Consider the following 20,377-nt stretch of genomic DNA (forward strand, 5'->3'; position numbering starts at 1 on the left):
TTAACAATTTTTTTATTGTGTTAATTGTGTTTCTCTCTCCGTTTTTCTCTCTGTCAGATCCTGGATGACGGTGGAGACCTGACTCACTGGATCTATAAAAAATACCCCAACATGTTCAAGAAGATAAAGGGCATTGTAGAGGAGAGTGTTACCGGTGTGCACAGGTGGGACACAACACATGCACACGTCCTTCATTATCTTAAGCAAAGTTTTAAAAAGATATTTCACTTCTTGCCCCAGATAAAACCAGTTCACTCTAGTTTAATTGGGAGAATGTACAAGTATAGCTTTTACAAAACTGACAGCTTATAGACACTTAGACACGCACAGTCTCTGGTGTACCATCGCCATCTAGTGGTGAGAATGTTAACATTAATAACTATTTATTTATGCAGCTCCTTTTATACAAACATGCAGCCAAAAGGGTTGACATAAAATAACAAATGCATAAATAACATTTAGCAAAACAAGAATTAACGATGTGAATAAATAGAAATGAAATTGCTGAATAAAACTTAAAAACTAAGGCTATATCACTCTAAATATAGCCAGATAAAAAGGTAGGTCTTTAATCATCTTTAAATAAAAGACTATTTGAACAATGGTCAATTGAATATCCAGAGGCTGTACATTCTACAGACGCTTAGAGAAATCTGTGATTAAAACATTTGCAGTATTTGCAGAGCCTAAGGCAAAAAAAGGAAAGTTACGTTTATATTATTTAAAAAAAATAGAGGTAATCATTTCCAAAGTCCACATGTTTTATTTAAAGGTCCCATGTCATAGCCATTTCTACTGATCATAATTCCATTGTTGAGGTCTACTAGAATAAATGTATATTGTGCAATTTTCCAAACTCACATTGGATTCTCAGACAGCATCTCTGTATAGTATGTGTATTCACTCTCTGTCCGAAACGGCTTGTTGGAGCTCCTGCCCCCCCCCCCCCCCCCTATGAGCCCCACCGACTCACAAAGATTGAGTGTCTGCGGACGTAACGTAACGGCTCCACGGATGGGTCCATTTGGGTATGGGCACGTCACTGTACTCAGGAAGAAAAAGAGAAATCTTGAACGAGGCGTTCTGGGGCAGCAGACCGGTCTTCTCTGTGTTAGAGTTTTACTCGCTACAGGGTGTACTTTGAGGGTTTGTGACTTGCAGACCGTTTACATGCATACAAACCTTCATGACACTCAAGGGGACGGGTAATAAACAATATATTCTGCTTCAGGTTGTATTTGTCAGGCATTTGCCTTTCTAAAAATGAACGGAAAAGAATTTTGAGCGGCATATTTGTTTTATATTTAGTTTAGTCATTATTTAGTCTGTCCTTAAGGTAAATGTATGACTAGTGGTTGAAGCGGCATTGTCAACACTAAACATAAAACAATTATTATTATTGCATAGCTTGAGTTATTTACATTTATATTTGTTATTTGTGCGTGTGTGTGTGTGTGTGTGTGCGTGTAGGTTGTACCAGCTATCCAAGGCGGGGAAGCTGTGTGTTCCAGCCATGAACGTCAACGACTCTGTGACCAAGCAGAAGTTTGACAACCTGTACTGCTGCAGGGAGTCCATCCTCGACGGGTATGAAACATATATTAAAACAGATTATTTTATAGTTTGAGAGTATTCAATGTGGCGGGGCAGACCATACTTTCTGAATATGTATCAGTCGGCCAGAGAAACAATGGTGTTTCTGTCCACAGCCTGAAGAGGACCACTGATGTCATGTTTGGAGGCAAGCAGGTGGTGGTGTGTGGATACGGAGAGGTAAGGAGGACATTTCCATACAGGCCTGTTCACTGAGACGCCTACATCTTACACTTTTATTCTGAAATACTATTATGACTGGAATAATAAGTTAGGTATAGTAAATCCACTTTTGAAAATGGAGAGACTTAGAGCTAGGAGATCTTTTTGTTGGCACCAAAGCAAGTAAGGACAGGGAATTAAGTATGCAACGTTTTTTGTTTTTTTAACTGTTTTTTTCATAAAAATTGTGAAGGGTCCTTAAAGAGCTTTGTATCTTTAGCATTGGCTAGCTTCTGTTAAAACTAATTTATTCTGTTTGCTGAATGTTCCATTATAAAAGACTACCAGACTGGAAAACTGTTGAATAATTCATGTTGTTTGGAGACAAAAAAATGATATTGTGTTTTATAAAGAAGGGTGAAAACAACAAAAAAAACTTTTATTCGGGACATCCAGTTTGGGTTTCTACATTCAACATCTACTAGTATTCAAAATAAAAATTGTAAGAGTTTAGCTGCTTCTGTGAAAGAATCAGCCAAGTTCCATTTGACCACATGTAAGGAAATGTGAGATGATGTGGATGCATTTTCCCGGAAGTGACCTTTTTGTTTACATTTTCTACGTTGTTTAAACCTCAAATTAAAAGCAGACCAAGTTTCCTACATTAACAATATACCAATCTGAAAATGTTGAACATTCTTTAATGAGTAACTAAATAAAAAAGGCTGTAATGTGACTCTAAATAAAGAAAACTTTGATTGTTTAAGAAAAAAATAACAAATGATGTCCAGTGACACAACAGCTGCGATAAACCAACTGCACAGGCTCTCACTGAAACACCACCTGCTTTAAAGGATGGATTGATGCTTGAAACATGCTGCTGTCTCACTACTGTATAATATAATCTCATGTCTTCACTCCCAGGTGGGAAAAGGCTGCTGCGCTGCCCTCAAAGCCATGGGCTCCATCGTGTACGTCACAGAGATCGACCCCATCTGTGCCTTGCAGGCGTGGTAAGACTCCACTCGTTTCACTTCCTATGCACCACTGCTGTGTTTCATTAGCCTCACACCTTCTATCTCCCAATCACAGCATGGACGGCTTCAGGCTGGTGAAGCTGAATGAAGTCATCAGACAGGTGGACATCGTCATCACCTGCACAGGTCAGCCTCTTCCGTCGCTCTCCGCGTGAGGAACATGCCGTTCTCTCAGTGTTTCTTCGGGATGACCGCGCAGATTCTCAGTCTTTGTCGGCGGGGTCTAACGGGCGCTAATCAAGTTCTCAGATCAGCAGCCAGGGAGTTGCACTTAATTAGAGCGGAGAATTACCCGCCTCTCTGCGTCATTACTTAATGTTTCGCTGGCAGGCCTGCAGCAGTGGGGCTCTCTCACAGGGGACTGCAACACGACAGAACATATGAAAAGAGGTAGAAGAAGCTGCATCTGATTCATGTCAGATTTTCCCTTTTTAGTTAAAGTGGTGTAAATAAATAAACCAGTATAGGCTTTGAATCCATTAAGCTTGTCGGTTTCTTGCAAATGATGATTGTTAAGTGAAATACAGGGAGAAGCTATTATCAGTAAGAATAATGAAGACATAGGCCGTTTCTCAATGTGGAGGAGGCTTGCTTGGTAGCACATGTATGCTGTATTTAACAGTGATTCGGCGCCACTCGATAACGTAGTCTGCTTGAAAATGTAACTTATACATATATCATTTGGTTTAACATTTGCATACTAATTTAACAATGCTAAATTAAATTAAAAGCAATAAAACCAAGTTTTACAGAAATGGATATAGACTCATTCCCCTATATATTTATTTTAACCTATTGAAGACTGTTTGAAAAGTCATTTGACAAAACTGTCAATTTCACCTTTTTGCTTTCTCCCTATTTGAATCTCTCGTTTTGCTCGTGTGCTCTAATCTGTTCCTGACCATTTCTCTTCCTCTTTTATCATCTCTCGTCCTCCATCAGGCAATAAGAACGTGGTGGTGAGAGAGTACCTGGACCGCATGAAGAACGGCTGCATCGTCTGCAACATGGGACACTCCAACACTGAGATCGATGTGGTCAGTTAGCATCCAGTAATACCTTGTAAAGAAGCCAAAACCATAGTGAATAAAACAAACCACCGGACACGATGACGATTAGCCTGAGCTTGATGTAAGATGAGCCACTTGTGGGCAGAATTAGGCTAGTCTTTAAAAAGGACATGGATGATTGAACTAAGCTGACTTTACTGCTACCTTTTTACTACTTGATCCCACTGTGTCATGCTGTTGTTAGAACAGATTGGTTCTCAAGTACATTAAGCTTTTTACTCATGTGCTCATGCAGAGTGTCTTACAATTAGTGAGCAGAGAGGATTCTCCTAAACATAAAACGGTGAGACAGCAGTGCTAGGAATAGAACAAAATGTATATTTATTAAGAAGACTGCAGTCAAGGAGTAGTTCAGACACTAAAGAGAGGTGTGACTCACTTCTTACAGTTTTGGAAAAGACCAAACATACGGAGTAAACTTCTGGTTTATGATGTTAGGGCTGCACCTGTGGGAAAAAAACAATTGCGATTATTTTGACAGATATTGCAAGTGTGAACGTTAAAGCAAGGAAACGGGTCACAGTAGAGACACAAAATATGAATATGAGCCTGAAGATTAGCAGAATAAGTCCTCTTTAATGAATTGATTTCTGCGTTCTGAAATTCACTCGAACATATTGCAATTTTGATAAACTTTTGATGAATTGTGCGGCTGTAATACATGTGTAACAGCTCAGCTCAACAGAAATCAGAAGTGGTAGACGAGAAAAAAAGATCACCGGAAACAAATGATTGTTCATCTGCTCTTCTTGTAGGCGAGCCTGCGGACTCCTGAGCTGACCTGGGAGAGAGTGCGCTCTCAGGTGGACCACGTCATCTGGCCTGATGGCAAGAGGATAGTGCTGCTGGCTGAGGTACGCACGCACGCACGCACACAGACAGACAGACAGACAGACAGACACACACACACACAGACACACACACACACACACACACACACACACACACACACACACACACACACACACACACACACACAGACACACACACACACAGACACACAGACACACACACACACAGACACACACACAGACACACACACACACACACACACACACACACACAGACACACACACACACACACAGACACACAGACACAGACACACACACACACACACACACACACACACACACACACACACACACACACACACACACACACACACACACACACACACACACACACACACACACACACACACACACACAGACACACACACACACACACACAGACACACACACACACACACACACACACACACACACACAGACACACACACACACACAGACACACACACACACACACACACACACACACACACACACACACACACACACACACACACACACACACACACACACACAGACACACACACACAGACACAGGCACTTACTCAGAACACATCAGTATAAGAGCTTTAAAATTCCTAGCTGGAGCTTGAGACTGTTATTTATTTGAGATTTTGTAAACAAATTAGAAAAGAACGAGGGACTAACTTACAGAAACAACACTGCAGATGCACATTGCAGGTTCAGAATAGGCGTGTGTGTTTGACTCACACTGACAGAATGAGAGCAGTCTGTCTATCGCTGGCTGTGTCTCTGCAGCTGTTTGACCTCCAGCAGGTTGTAACCGCATCAGGAGATCCTCCGCCCTCACCTCTCCTGCCGCCATCATCAGTCCCTGTTCCAAAATAGACCCGTGTGTCAAATGTATTTTATTTAGCCTGTTAAACCCTGAGCCTGTTTTTCAGGTCTCAGACTCGAAAATGACATTCCCAGAACAAATGACCATGTCTTCCCTTCTAAAAGGGTTACATTCATAATCCTTTCTCTCAAAGCAATGATAAACCTGTGAGCTGGATGTAGAAAAGTCAGAATCAATATAGATGTTTTTTATTTTAAAGAAAATTCAGATTGAACATGGTAAAAAACTGTAAATTATAGTGTCCGTCCAAAAGATATGTTGTACTTATAGTGAAAACTAACCTTGGATGATGGGTTAGTAGACTAAAAGCTTTAGGAATCCAAAGTACAACATATAATAAGTACCCTGTATCAAGATTCATGCAAAACAAGTGATATTTGACCTTTTTAGACAGATTTAACAAAAAGAAACCTCTTCTGGGGCCATTTGGGTGCATTTTCCTTATCTCTGGCCCCCCTTGTTCGATGTTGACATGTGACATCTCTTCCTGACCGTTAGAGCCAATAGAATCCAAGGGAAATCGTCCCGCACACACTCATGTTAAAAAAAAAAGTGTCGTCTCTTCGCATGCTAGCTTGCAGCAGAGGGGAGAAATATCGCTGCTCTGATATAAAGCAACGGAAAAGCTGTTTTATTGCTTATGGATTATCAGAACATTTCAAAGGGGACGCAGTCACATTGGATTAACCTATGGATTAACTACAGCATCGTTTTTATCGTTTTAATGCCATTGAAGACCAGTTTAGACCAGGCGAAGGCGAAGGTAAGCCATGTTAGCGTTGTGGGCTACCTAGCGCCACTTGTTTTGATATACGTTTTTGTACGTTTTTGTTGATAACGTTGAGTTTGTATCTTTCAGTGTTGAAGTGGGCACCGTTAGATTCTGTGTCTCCTGGCGATCATAAACGATGTGTTGGATGCAGAGGTCGCGTTAACCGAATATTTTCCGTCTATCTTTTAACAATGACGGACAAATCTGAAAGCAGTCCGTCATTTTGACAGATTAGAACAAACTCGGAACACCGCCAAAGTTTCCCCGCAGCGAGGCTCCGGTGTTATGCCGTGTTATGCATGCCCTCCCAGACTAGCAGTTTTGTTAAATTGTTTCGTTTATTAACGCTACAACATAGCGTTTCGTGAGGCGGTTTTCGTTGTTGGGTGAAAAGCAAACAGCTGTTTTTGCTGCGGAGCCCAGCGCGAGCAGGCTCCTGTGAGCGGCAGCGCGCCCCTTCACTACAGACTATCGCGCCACCTAACCATTCGCCAAAACATTTTTTAATACCAGCGGTAACCGGACTCAAATAAAAGACAGTCACCGGAGGAGTTAAAGGAGAGTGACAGGGATTATGAGAAGAAGAGGGAGAGGAAGTTTCAGCCACACTGGCTTGATCGATGGAGTTGGCTTCAATATGATGATATAAACAAGGTCTTTAGTCGGCTCCGTACATCAATGCCAACCTATGCTGACAAGTAAGTGAAGAGTAGAACATATATAAAAGCTATTCGCTATCGGGAGATGTCCCAGCAGTTTAGGACAATGAAGGTTCTGATCCAATCTATTACTAGCCATTACATTTCTAACTCCTAATGACAGGAAGGCAGAAAGCGCATTATACAAATAATAATACTCGTAGCAGAAATGTCACTCTCCTTTTTTTCTTTTAACAATGACAACAATATAATTATTTTAATAAACCAAATATGAACAATTGAGGGAAACGAGGAAGAACTGATGATTCAAATGTTGTAGTACAAGTAGTAATGTAGTTTGTGCATAAATGACTATTGCAACAAATGTGTTTATTTCCTTCATTATTAGTAGATTTTTTGAACGAATGCTCCGGGCCAGTGGAGTTTTACCCTTAATGTCTACCCCTGCCTCCAAAAAGGAAATCATACCGTTTCCAAACCTAACTGTGCCGTACAAATCATTGAAATGTCTGTGAGTTTTGGCTTTACGCTGTGCACGCTCCCGCGAGGTGCAGCAGCCATGCATAACACAGCGCATGTGAACTGGTTAGCATTTTTCGCTCAGGGGTCATTTAGATGCTTCTTATGAGACTTGTGTTTTGTTTTGGTAAACATGGTTTGTATCGTCAGTTAGCTGAGATTATTCCCGTTAATCTGGTATAACACATTAATAGGTTCTTAAATATTAAGATGCCCTGAGACACAGTGTCGTGAAAAACGGGCTTAACAGGAAAGAACTTATACATCATCTTAACGTCAACATTTAGTGCCGCTGAAATAGTGACTTATCGATAGCTGGTTCTTAAAATAAGAGCCTATGCCTACTTTGTTTTGTAACTTCGTTTCACAATGTCATACTTTACAATCATACATTTTCCTTCCCCTACACAGGGTCGTCTGCTGAACCTCAGCTGTTCCACTGTGCCCACCTTTGTGCTCTCCATCACCGCCACCACCCAGGTAAAACAATACCTTTTACATAAGTTGACATGATTAGTTTTGTATTTCAGATTCATAAAGATGTCGGCAAAAGTGTGTTTGTAACTAACGCTTGTGTGTCTCCGCGCAGGCGCTGGCTCTGATAGAGCTGTACAACGCCCCAGAGGGACGCTACAAACAGGATGTTTACCTGCTGCCCAAGAAGATGGGTAAGACTGTTTGCCAGTCCAGAATTTGCTAAGGAATGAATCAGACTTCTGTAGCAAGATATCACGCCAGCAAGATCTAAAATACCCTGTTTGGTACTTAAGTAGCCGCCAAGCAGCAAGTCAGCAGGGAGGTTGTTTCTTCCCCAGCAGAGAGCCTGCAGGCACACTGCGTTTATCTCTGGAGACAACACAGTCAGTCTCATCTGTTCAGTCGCTGGATAGCTTATCAGTCACAGTAGAATGAGTCCGTGTGCAGCATGTCTGCAGTGCTGCCGTCACTGCTCTTAGTGTCCACTCTGTGACTTAAAGCAGAGACAAATGTAGGTCAGTGTGGGCTGCTGCTGCTACCATTGCACACACTGAGGATTGACGCAAGGAAAGGAAGGAAGTATGATGAGAAGGGAGATAGTGCAAGAGCAATTAGATGGTACATCGGAGAGCTTCCCTCATTGGAATGATGGATCAGCCACAGTTGCCTGGTCTTGTTAACATGCTTCTTTTCTCTTTTGCCCTGCAGATGAGTATGTGGCCAGCCTACATCTCCCCACGTTCGACGCACATCTCACAGAGCTGAGTGACGAGCAGGCCAAGTACCTGGGCTTGAACAAGAACGGGCCCTTCAAGCCAAACTACTATAGGTAAGGAAACACTTCAACACTTGACAACAATCTTATTTTGAAAGGACTTTAGGTGCTATATACAACGGTTTTAAGAAGCATTGTATGTTATATAAAAGTAAAAAAAAATTGAAGCCAAAAACTAAAATAAATAAAATGTGTAAATATATCTCCGATATTTGAATAGGTAACATTGCAAGATGAAACTCAGAAATGTAGTTAAATTATCACGAAAATAGTGTACTCATTTGTTGTTTTTTATTATTTAATAACATCTATATTCTAAAATCAATTAAAAGTTTGCGCTCAAATATTTATGACTTAAATCTTGAGAAAAATCTGATTTTTTTCTCAGATTATTGCTCCGTAATTTAATTATTTTGTACCGACTTTGTGCCGAGATTCAAGAGTCAGGTCAAGATCAAATCCTTTAAAGGAAGAGACCGTCACTCGTCAATCCTGCATGTACAGTGCTTGGATACGTTTTCACCTCTTATATTTAAGTCAACCATCATCCTAACGTTTGTGCTTTCTGTTTTTCTCCCAAAGGTATTAAACCAGTGTCGACGCTTGACTGAAGAAATACAAATACTCCATGATTGGCACAGACTCAAAGAGGAGGAGGACAGAAGGAAGGACAGTCAACACACCTGCTTTATGTTATGGGGGGGAGGTTGGGGAGGAGCTCTGACTGAGAGGGGGCGGGGCTTATGGCAGCCGTTTTATTTATTCACGCTCGACAACAATAATAATAACTCTAAATCTGTGGAGCTGCTGCTGCCATTAGCCGTTAGCTAGCTCCGCGACGTCTTCTTCCGGAAGAAATTTTACTTCCCTTTTCACCACAATTATGTCTTTCTCTTTTATCACTCATTTGTATGTCGACTTGTATGTAAATCCTCCTTCCCATTGCCAGATCTTTTATTGTTTAACTATTAAAGATGAAGTTATTGATGCTAAAAAGATATATACTATATACAAACATCATTTGATTTAAGAATAGAAATCCGTGTGAATGAAGGCTGTTGAAGATTCAGTGACGGACACTTTTTTTCCTGTCCTATTTTTGTTGTCTGTTCTTTTCTACCTGTGATTTTGTTTTACTCTTGTGTAACATTGAGAGGGCGGGGTTTAGACCTAGTGGGCGGGGATATGGCTGGATCACAGTCCAATCATATCATGACTTTTATTTGATCATTCTCATTGAGATTCACCGTTGTGTCTGTTTTAAAAAAAAATTGTATGCGTGTCCGATCAGCCTGTAGTTGTCAGAACTTTTGTCTTAGTACGACTGGACGGGGTCTTCCCACCTGTCACTCAAAGCCACAGTGAAAACATCTCATTGGCTGCTTCTTTCTCGGCTTCCAGCTGCTCACACAGCGCCTGTGTCGAAGTATTTCCAGCTTGTGAGAGATAAACCTTTCCATTTAGCCTCTTCCTTTACCAACAATGACTATACTGTATTAGAATCATGACAGGTTTTCAGACCATTACATACTGTATATTTAGATATTTATATTGAAACATTTTCTATCCTTTTCTCTCCCGCGCCACCTCATATCATTACTTTTGGAAAGGAATCATCATATGTCGTAAAGATAAGCAATTAAGTGTTCTGATGATAAGTGTAATAAATGTATTTAAGCCCTCACTTTGAATACTGTGACAGAAAATATTTAAAGAGAAACCAAATTAGCAGTAAATTGCTGCCTGGCCGGTACTCAAACAGATCTTCAATCAGGTCCTCAAAGAAAAATATGTTTGTTTTTTTATCACCATAACTCTTTGGTACTCACCGAAAAAGTTCAGTTTAAAAAGTAAGATCTGGGAAATATTCTCTTTTCATCCAAGAAGCACATTTACCCTTGCTGTATATCCACGTGCATTTGCCTGTAAACGGTTATTTCCCACTTTTCTTTTTCTTTTTTTAAGTTCTCAAAACTCGGCTTGCTGGCCTTGAAATATTTAATTTCTCTTCCCCTCCTGAAAGACTTAGATTCTCTCCAGCTGACGGTGCAAATTAGAAAGTCCTGACAGTCATTTCAGCTGACAGCCAAGTGCACCCCGCCCCCGCCGCAAAACTGGCTCTGCACCTGAACCCATCAGGTCCTCTGCTAACCTGCTGAGAGACGCTGCCACCATTACTCTTTCAGAGAGGGATCACATGCTTAAACACACATACAGTAGCTCGTTATCCAGGTCTTTGACCATCTTACACATTTTGAATAAGAGGAAATAGCACAGTTTACCAGTTTAGCTCATTCAGACTAAGAATATGCACAATTAATAAAATGTAATTGCTGTGTAACACTGACATCTTTACAAACTATTTAACATCAACCAAAGTCTTTGAAGGAATATTTTGGCAATTTTTTAAAAATATTTGTATTTGCTTTTGTGCAGAGTTGAGAAAATGTATAGCGCTCATGTTACATGTTACTGTAGCCAGCAGCCACTTAGATAATGTTAACATGAAGGTTAAAAAGCAACAATGTCCGACTACAAGCGCCTCTGAAAGTTACATTTTCATCAAATAAAAAAAATATAAGTGTGTGAGCTTTAAAGGTGCTTGTATCTAGATTTTGTTAACTTTGGACAAAGCCACGCTAGCTGTTTTCCATCATTTCCCATCTTCGGCTATACACAATGTTGGCATACAGATATGGGTAGGATTGATCTTATTATGCAAGTCTCAACAAGAAAGTCAATAACAGTATTTCCCAAATGTCAAGCTATTCCTAATTAATTTGGCAAAAGCAAACGTATACAAAATATATACATTTATAGGCGCGTAGTAACGTACGCCCCAAGATCCTACACTGTGTCACAGCAGACAACCTCATTATCACAAAGTCTTTGCATTCATGTCTCCTTGAGAATCCCTTCTTCTAGTAGTGCGACCTGTGCTCTTAAACCTGTTGTCTTACTTTTCCCTTTTGTAAGTGTGAATGTGTGTTTAAGAGTATAATATCTGGAGAGAACGCTGAGGTGATAATAGAAGATGACGTGTGTGTCTTAATGTCTTTCTGTATTTGAACACATATTTTTTTGTGGTCCACAATTGCTTTTCGTTAACAGCTGCCTCAGGATCCTAGCCTGTGCGTTATGTGGAGAAAGCATTTTTTTGTTTTGTCGTACGGGTGGGCGGAGGAAGACACCAGCATCGTATCTGTATATAAACACTACAGATATGACAACCTTTAAAAGTATAGGAAGGTAAAAGAAGAATCCACTCCTGTATTTATTGTTGTAAATCCTAATACAGTGCAAACTGGCAAATTCTCAAACATGTTTTAAGTTGTTGAATAAATCAAAAAAACAACCTGTTTAAATATTGCAAGTGATAATGGTAGATGATGAGCAATAATTTAAAACATTCTGTAATCTTATTGAATAAAGATGTTAAAAAAACGGTAACCTCTTTGTGCGCATCTCCTTGATTCGACTGGTGTCAGCACATAATCACCCATATGTAGGTGTTTGTGTGTCTTTGCAGTCTGATGTCTCAGTATAGTGTTCATGTGTGTTGGGTGAAGGGGTGCAGCTGCTGAGGTCTGTCCGAGCCACAGTGATGTCATCTGAGCCAGGAGCCGACACACAGGGACGTCTCTGACATCAACAGCTGGCACTGGCAGTGAGCCTTTTATTTATTCTTGACACACAAATCAACACAACAAAATCAGCCCATTGTGCCCTGAAAGGGAAATGTTTATAACATATAGGAAGAAATGTCAAAGATCTGTCACACCGTTGGAGTGAAAAGTGAGTTTGTATTACACTATATGAAGTATTGTGGCTCGGGACTTTATACAACGGTTTTAAAAAGCATTGTATGTTATATAAAATGAAATATGTATTTACTTTCTCCATACTTAAATTAGTGTTTGTGCTGACATGGGTTCAAGATGGGTTTTTATCTTCAAAAGGGACTTTTACTCCATGTGACTGTATTAACTACTTAATAGTATTCGGTATCTTAGATTATATAACAAAAATGTAAGTATGAACTCATCAAGTTCAATGTCAAATACATATAAACCTTTGCATTGTAAACTAAATAATGAAAGGTGTAATTTAATAAAATGTTTGATTTTATTTGTATGGGAATCCATGTCCACGCTGCAGAGTTCTCAGTACAGCATCATTTTAAATGTGCCATGTCAATTGTTTTGTTCGTAGTGCTCTATCAGTTTAAGTTTTAGAAATAACCCTGATGTCATCAAGGTTATTTCAGCTTTGGCTTGGAGACTATAAATGTAAAATAAGCAGCATCCTCTAACCACAGGTAAAACCATCTGACAACTTCTGGAAACACAACCGTTCTGTCTCATTGGATTTCACTTTCAAATTATTAAACTGATTCAACCAGCAACTGTGCAATCTAATCATGTCATCATAAGTGGTTCTTCACTGTCAGGGGTTTGTGTGTTGGTAGACATGTTTGCCATTATACACACAAACCCCCACCTCAACATATCAATAATTCACTTGCTACCCAGGGAGGGTGCGGGGGCCTCCACTTCCATCTTACATTTCACATAAATAAATAGACAGACTCATGTGGACCCCTGACAGCAGATTGTATTGCTCAACGTTTTATTACCAAGTAGAAATCTTGTTTCATGTTGATTCAGTTTGACACAGCTGGTGGGTAACTTCATCCATCATCCAAAGCTGGTACATTGTGGTTTTTCATATTTTTCGACAGGCATCTGTAGTCCCATCTGTAGATGTAGGCTACTAAATCATCGGGTTAATGTATTAAGCTCCCAGCTAAATTGAATAAAGAAACAATGCCTTTTTTGTAGATACCCTAATTTTATGTAGCCTAAGGTCAATGACAATTGTATTAACAAGGTTTATTATGTGCCTTTGTGACCGTGTAATTCATGTTTTTAATTTTAGACTGTTTTCTGAAATGTTTTAGACACGTGTGTGCATTATAACTGTCATTCTCTGTAGGCTTAGGTTTTGTGAGTTTACAATTTTTGTTTTGCTTTTGTGGAAGGTGTTTCACATTTACAGATCACACATTTACACGGAATATATTTCTGTTCACTCATAATATTGAGACAAATCTACCTCCATACATCAAGCATTGGCTCTTGAGTGCACTGCCACGGTGTAAACACCACCTAGTTTTACTTTCATGTGATCCCCTCTGATGTTAGATCTCTAACCCCGCCTTCTCCGGGCGTCCAGGCACAGCAAACCAAACAAACAGGAGGAGGAGGAGGAGGAGGAGACCCTCAACTTGAGCTCAGGAGCCGGTGCTCCAACTGTGCAGTGAGTCTCAGCTCTCCACCGGACCGGTATGCACTATCCGCCGGAGAGGAAGTGATCCACGGTGACCGAGAAACATGCAGGCGGAGGACATGGAGGTACCTATAATAAATATCCTTAACGATAACGGCGACCGACAGAGGCCGAAAGGGAAAGATGTGTTCAAGGATCTGCAGAAGGAGTCGGAGGTAAATTGGAGGGGTGTTTGGGTACGGTCGGATACTACTGCATATGGTATCGGTGTGTGTGTGTGTGTGTGCGTGCGCGTGTGTGCGCGCGTTGTTGCTGGGGAGCTTTGACACGTCCTTTTCCATGCAGAGACTCGGTGTCTTGGCTGGAGAGCACGCAGACAGGCAGTCAGACAGACAGACAGCGAGGTGTTATTTTGGACCCGGCTCCTATAAATAACCCAGCAGTAATCCTACTGTGGAAGTCAACGTGGAGAATGCAGGTGGAGGAATGTCAGACCACACCACCACTACCAAACATACATCTTATTATTAGAGTCATGTTGTGGGAGTTAGTCCATCCATTATACTATCTGTATTCTCCATAGTTGACATTGACTTCTGCCCTTTAATTCATTGCTTTGTTGACATTTTGATAGTCTACTATAAAAGCTAATAGACAATGGTAAACATTTAGCAGGTTTCGACTTCAGAGAGGCCATATAATAGTCACTTAATGTCATTATAAAGAGGTTTGCTGGTCAAATGTAATACTTGACTTTGGCCTCTGATAAGGCGATGGACTTATATTTGAAAAATACTTGATTGTAGGTGAGTCACTATCAATTATTTTCAATATTGTTTAATCTGCAAACTATTTTCTTCATTCATCATTTGTTTGTTTTGTCCATAACAAGGGGGGAAAGGTGATTTTCTCAGATCTTTACGCGTCTTATTCACATTGCTTGTTTTCTTAGACTAGCTGTCAAAAACCAGAAAAGATCCACCTTAATATCGTATAAACAGAAGCAGCAAATCCTTACATTTGAGATCTTGCAACCATCAGTTGTTGGAATTTCCCGTTGGAAAAATGACCAAAACGCTCAAATTGAGATTTCCTTTTCAGCGGTCATACCAGTTTACAAACCAACTTGATGGGATTTCAACAGTGTTTCGAGCCAGCTTCTAAAAATACGTACCAGTAAATCTTCTCTGCTTCTCGAAACATGAAAGCAGCGTGGCTCAGTCTGGTGATGCCTCTTTTTCCTGCAGCTATAATTCATCCCCTCAGCCCAGATACACCAGAGGACCTAAGCAGTCCAAGCTGTTGTCCAGGCCAAAAAAGTGTGTGTGTGTGTGTGTGTGTGTGTGTGTGTGTGTGTGTGTGTGTGTGTGTGTGTGTGTGTGTGTGTGTGTGTGTGTGTGTGTGTGTGTGTGTGTGTGTGTGTGTGTGTGTGTGTGTGTGTGTGTGTGTGTGTGTGTGTGTGTGTGTGTGTGTGTGTGTGTGTGTGTGTGTGTGTGTGTGTGTGTGTGTGTGTGTGTGTGTGTGTGTGTGTGTGTGTGTGTGTGTGTGTGTGTGTGTGTGTGTGTGTGTGGTTTGAGCACATTGAATGGTTTGAGGGGAAATAGAGCATATTCATCTGACAGCCGTTGCATTCTGGGAGGGAGGTGATGGTGTGTTTGGGGGGTGAATGACATGGATGTTGAAAGCACTTAACGTTGTGTTGACGCTGATACTCTGACCACTGCACCCTGTCAGTTAACTTGACCTTAAATCTGATTCATCGATGTATATAAATTGTCTATTATGTGTGCTGGGTAGAGGACTCGTCTATGTGGCATATGTTGCTGTGAGTGGGGGTGGCCTGCCTTGACACGGTGCCCAGTTTTTGCACATGATGTGGTGTAGGAGCACAGGAGCAGTGCCGGTTTGGAGCTTTGGTTATCAGCTGGCGGCAGAGAGGGGAGACTGGGGAAGGGCAATAATAGGGAGACAGGGTGAGAAAAAGGAGAAGTAGAAACTCAGGCATTTTCTTTCCTGTGTGTATGGGGGAAAAGAAACGCATATCTTTGGACAAAACGGTCACTTCACTTTCATTGACAAGCCTGTGTGGCCATATGTGACACCAGATGGATGGTGGTTGAGGCCACTAATTAAACGTTTAAAGTAATAGTAGTAGAACACGATAATCTGTTTAAGGCAAGACACTACAGGAAAAAACCTTCACTACGTACAAAAAAAAGACATCACTACATAACACTCACTCTTCTGTTGGCTGGAGCTCCGACTAATTGTACGTGATGGGACATCAGGCGGAACATCTCTCAGTGATTTACCAATCACAACAGAGCTGGCCAGCTAACCAACCAATGTGCCGCAGCACAGGCAGCATGAGAAAAAGAAAGAGCTTTTTGAACATTAAAGCATGAAAACATCACAGAAGAGGCACAACATTCAAACATGAACCAGGAAATTAGCATATGCCATAGTATAGACTGAATAACTTCATAAATAAAACATAATCAGCCCTATTATTTGACAGACTATGATTTAAGCAATGAGATGCTTCATATCAAGCCACAGTTGGTTAAATGGGCCTTCTAATAGAGCTTGTTCTTAATTGACATTGGTTGCATGGCATCAGAAGGTTTTATGTTAAATAATTAATTCTCATCGTATTATAAGGCACTAAATAAATAATTATGACAGCTATTAATGATACTGCTGTCCTTTTAATGGCCTCTTGCCACTGGGTGAATATTAATTAAGCGTATACATATGCCAGAAACAACATGCTGGTGATATTTATTAACATCATAATTACATTTTCAGATGACATTATGGTGCTTTACCTGCAAGGCAACGCCAAAGATGAAGTAGGCCTCCAAAAAATGCCACTTCAGTTGTTTTCTTGGTGATTTTAATTGTATTTACAACTGGTTGTAACAAGTGAGGCAGCACCAAACACCCACGGGCTTCCTCCACTCTTACTTTGTTGAATCATCAGCGATCCCAAGTGGATATTATTTCCTGGTTTACAAGAGCAGTAATGACATCAGATCTCACTGCTCTGGCTCATCAAAAACAAACCAACGTCTGACGTCCTGCTTATTTCAGATCCTGCTGACTGGGTTGCAGCAGGTATTTATAGCAGACAGTTACATGACATCACATGGAGTTTTTGAAGATGACTTACAGCACATTTTAATTCACAATTCTGCCCTGGGACACTTCTCACAGGGTAAACATAAAACACTCGTCGCTTGGGACCTAGAGTTTTTTAATGTGCCTTGGGTCTCGCCATGCTGCTTCCCTGATGGCTTCCACGGGACTGTAGCTGACATCCTCGTGGATTCATCTTCTTATTACAGACACATGCATTTGCTAACATTCGGTCTATATGCTGTAACATGTATTATCTCTTCTATTTACACACGGCATCTATTGCACGTCTGTCCGTCCTGGGAGAGGGATCCCTCCTCTGCTGCTCTCCCTGAGGTTTTTCCCATGTTCCCTTTAAACTGTGGGTTTTTCTCTGGGAGTTTTTCCTTGTACGATGTGAGGGTCTAAGGATAGAGGGTGTCGTTTTTCTCATACTGATATTCTGAACAATGTGTGCTGTTGTATTTGCTGTAAAGGGTTTTTTGGCTATTTTTATTTTATGTACAGCACTTTGGCTCGACCAAAAATCGTTTATAAATGTGCTATATAAATAAAACTTGATTTGATTTAGATTTGAATGTATTATTGACATTAACATAGTTCGCTCAGACAACTCGCGTGTTTCTTAATATGTTTAATAGAAGCAGCATATAGTTGAGTTTGGCGTCTAGGCTCATGCCTCATCGCTCCACAGATGTACATAGAACATTGAGTGATGATTAGAGAACTATCCTCCCGATCCTACAGGTGGAAGCTGGGATGGAAGCTGGGGTGGTGCTGGAGCAGGCAAGCAGCAGCAACATGAAACACAGCAGCAGGAGACCTGGCAGCTTAAATACAGCGGCATGTTTCGGAGAATGTGTTTGGTTGGTTGTAAGAGGGACGAGCACGTCACGTGTTAATGTATCATTGGCGCTCCAGTTGACTGCCTGAATTAGCTCGCAGGCTTCGCCCCATAAATGAATTTTTCAGTTCACATCTTTTACCGAAAGACAAAGCGATGTTCCAGTCTCCAGATTAATTATCTTTCTACAATTAAGCTTCTTTTTCCCCCCATGTGTTAATCATATGGAGGTTACTCAAAGTTCTTATTAAAGGGGCCCTATTATGCTTTTTTAGGTTTAGTGTCGTAAATACATTTGTGTGCAAGTATATGGTCTGCAAAAGGCTAAAACCCCAAAGTTTGAGTTTGTCTCCAGCACGCTCCCCAACCGTCCTGAAATGCCTCATTTGTAGTCCTTTGTTTACTACCGTAGGATAGTGACATCACCATGTAACACTTGCGCTTCTATTGGCTAGCGCTCCAACACATTGTACATTATAGGCTAAGGGGCAGGTGATCCCTAAGCTGTTAACCAATTACAACAGAGCCGGCCAGCTAACCAATCAGAGCAGACTGGGCTCTTGTTTCAGACAGAGACAGTTAGTGTTCCTAGAAATGTTGTCTTGTTAGAACCCCTAAACCTACAGGAGCTAATCTGCTATAAAACAAGGGGCCATGTTGCCTCCAGTAAAATGCTTAAACTGGCAATCTGGATGTTTGTTAGTGAGAGCATCCTTTCATCGTGTAATCAGTCTAATCAAAGTGTGCCTGCAGTGAGCGTCTGTCATTGTAAGTGAGTAAAAAGGTAAATGACTAATCAACCCTGTCTAGATATGCAGCAGCCAATCAAAACTCAAAAGTACTCCCAATGAGAGTAAGCGGTGTGAAGCGTGTGCGTGGGAGATGTGTGGTGACTGCAAATGGAGTGGTGGTAGGTGTTGCAGAACGTGAACAGCCTGCACTAGTATGTTTGATTATTAGCTGCAATCAGTGTCGCCCTGTCGTGTTTATGCTCTTGTGTGTTTTGTTCCTCACAGAGCTCCATGGAGTCCCCTAACCTGGAGTTCGAGTATGGAGATACAGACGAGCTGACTGCTGAGCTTTCAGGTAAGACTGATAAGCAGTTCACCACTGGACTTTTCTTTTCAATTATTTAAATAAAAAGCCTTCAGGTTCCTCATGACTGCAACACACATCGTACCCAGAGGATGAATGTCTATTACTTTGATGGTCAACATGGACAAAATATATTTTTTCACAAACAATACGAGTTGTTGTTCAGACTTGAAGGAATATAAATTCCCTGTCCGGAAATCAATGATTCTGACACCACATGAATGCAGCCGAATTGCAGTACCGCACAATGTTACCCAAGGTGTAACATTATGGATCCACTGATGATTTGGGTCTGCTCAAAACATGATATGTTATTCCTTGGCCCACGCTTCACCCTTCCTCAAAGTTTCATGAAAAGTAGGCCGGTTCTTTTTTCTGTAATTCTTCTTCTGAAGACATCCACACATCTCGCCTGGTAACTTGCTTGAACCTGTGCTACAGAATGATAGCTATGATTATGAATGCTTCACACGAGCATTCATGCAGTAATAACTCTGTTTCAAATTAGCATACAGACTACAATGTTCTATTGATGGGAACAAATAATTCCGCATCTGCTTTCTTCATGTTTTTTTATCAAAACAACACAATATGCTAATGCTGACACACTGCTGAAGGAACAACACATCATCGGGGTCCTGACATCAATTCCACACATTATTAATAATTCCTTATATTTATTATAGCGCTTTTCCAGATGCTCAAAGCTCACATTAGTATCATACATGTACTGTGGACAATACCCACAGGAACAAATCCACTGGCCACATTGAATGACTTATTTTATGCGTAATCATAAGTACTTGATGATGATTATTTATTTGTAATGTTCCAGTATCTGGTAACATGCATGACTTTGAGCTTGAATTTTGAATACAGAGAGATGCATACATCAACAACACTAACAGATTTGACTGATTGTACTCTAGTGCAATAGTTCATTCCAAGCGTGTCATTTTGATTCCTCTTTAGCACCAAAAGAACACATCGATTTACAGTCGACACGAGTGTTCTCCTGTTGGATGGCAAGCAGCAGTCGAGAATTAGTCACATTTGCAAACACACACGAACAGTCAGACATTCACAGAGGCTTTCGAGTGACAGCTACTCGGGGTCGAGTTGTAATCGTGGCGAATCATTAGATTGTGGATGAAACGGATGAGATCACCAATGAGGAGACAGCTGTGTGTGTGTGTGTGTGTGTGTGTGTGTGTGTGTGTGTGTGTGTGTGTGTGTGTG

The 20,377-nt window shown here is 40.9% G+C and overlaps 2 protein-coding genes across 5 annotated transcripts in view; both read left to right on the top strand.

The window, feature by feature from the left end:
* Window positions 1-12,222, top strand: part of ahcyl2b (adenosylhomocysteinase like 2b) — a 49,357-nt gene extending 37,135 nt beyond the window's left edge. Inside the window, exons 7-17 of one of the 2 annotated variants that reach the window (XM_034112439.2) lie at window positions 58-164; window positions 1,471-1,587; window positions 1,710-1,773; window positions 2,680-2,768; window positions 2,848-2,918; window positions 3,735-3,829; window positions 4,618-4,716; window positions 7,932-8,000; window positions 8,110-8,188; window positions 8,706-8,826; window positions 9,355-12,222. In XM_034112439.2, coding sequence (XP_033968330.1) covers window positions 58-164; window positions 1,471-1,587; window positions 1,710-1,773; window positions 2,680-2,768; window positions 2,848-2,918; window positions 3,735-3,829; window positions 4,618-4,716; window positions 7,932-8,000; window positions 8,110-8,188; window positions 8,706-8,826; window positions 9,355-9,361 — 918 coding nt within the window. In that variant the 3' untranslated portion in view covers window positions 9,362-12,222. Of the gene's footprint in view, window positions 1-57; window positions 165-1,470; window positions 1,588-1,709; window positions 1,774-2,679; window positions 2,769-2,847; window positions 2,919-3,734; window positions 3,830-4,617; window positions 4,717-7,931; window positions 8,001-8,109; window positions 8,189-8,705; window positions 8,831-9,354 lie in introns of those variants that run through there. The other variant, XM_034112440.2, reaches the window with a different exon arrangement.
* A 1,771-nt stretch (window positions 12,223-13,993) lies between these two features.
* Window positions 13,994-20,377, top strand: part of strip2 (striatin interacting protein 2) — a 31,860-nt gene continuing 25,476 nt past the window's right edge. For 2 of the 3 annotated variants that reach the window (XM_034112588.2, XM_034112589.2), the window contains exons 1-2: window positions 13,995-14,276; window positions 19,060-19,129. In XM_034112588.2, coding sequence (XP_033968479.1) covers window positions 14,166-14,276; window positions 19,060-19,129 — 181 coding nt within the window. In that variant the 5' untranslated portion in view covers window positions 13,995-14,165. Of the gene's footprint in view, window positions 14,277-19,059; window positions 19,130-20,377 lie in introns of all 3 variants that reach the window. The other variant, XM_034112591.2, reaches the window with a different exon arrangement.

The sequence above is a fragment of the Pseudochaenichthys georgianus genome, chromosome 23 (genome assembly GCF_902827115.2).
Source record: "Pseudochaenichthys georgianus chromosome 23, fPseGeo1.2, whole genome shotgun sequence".
Taxonomy (NCBI): domain Eukaryota; kingdom Metazoa; phylum Chordata; class Actinopteri; order Perciformes; family Channichthyidae; genus Pseudochaenichthys; species Pseudochaenichthys georgianus.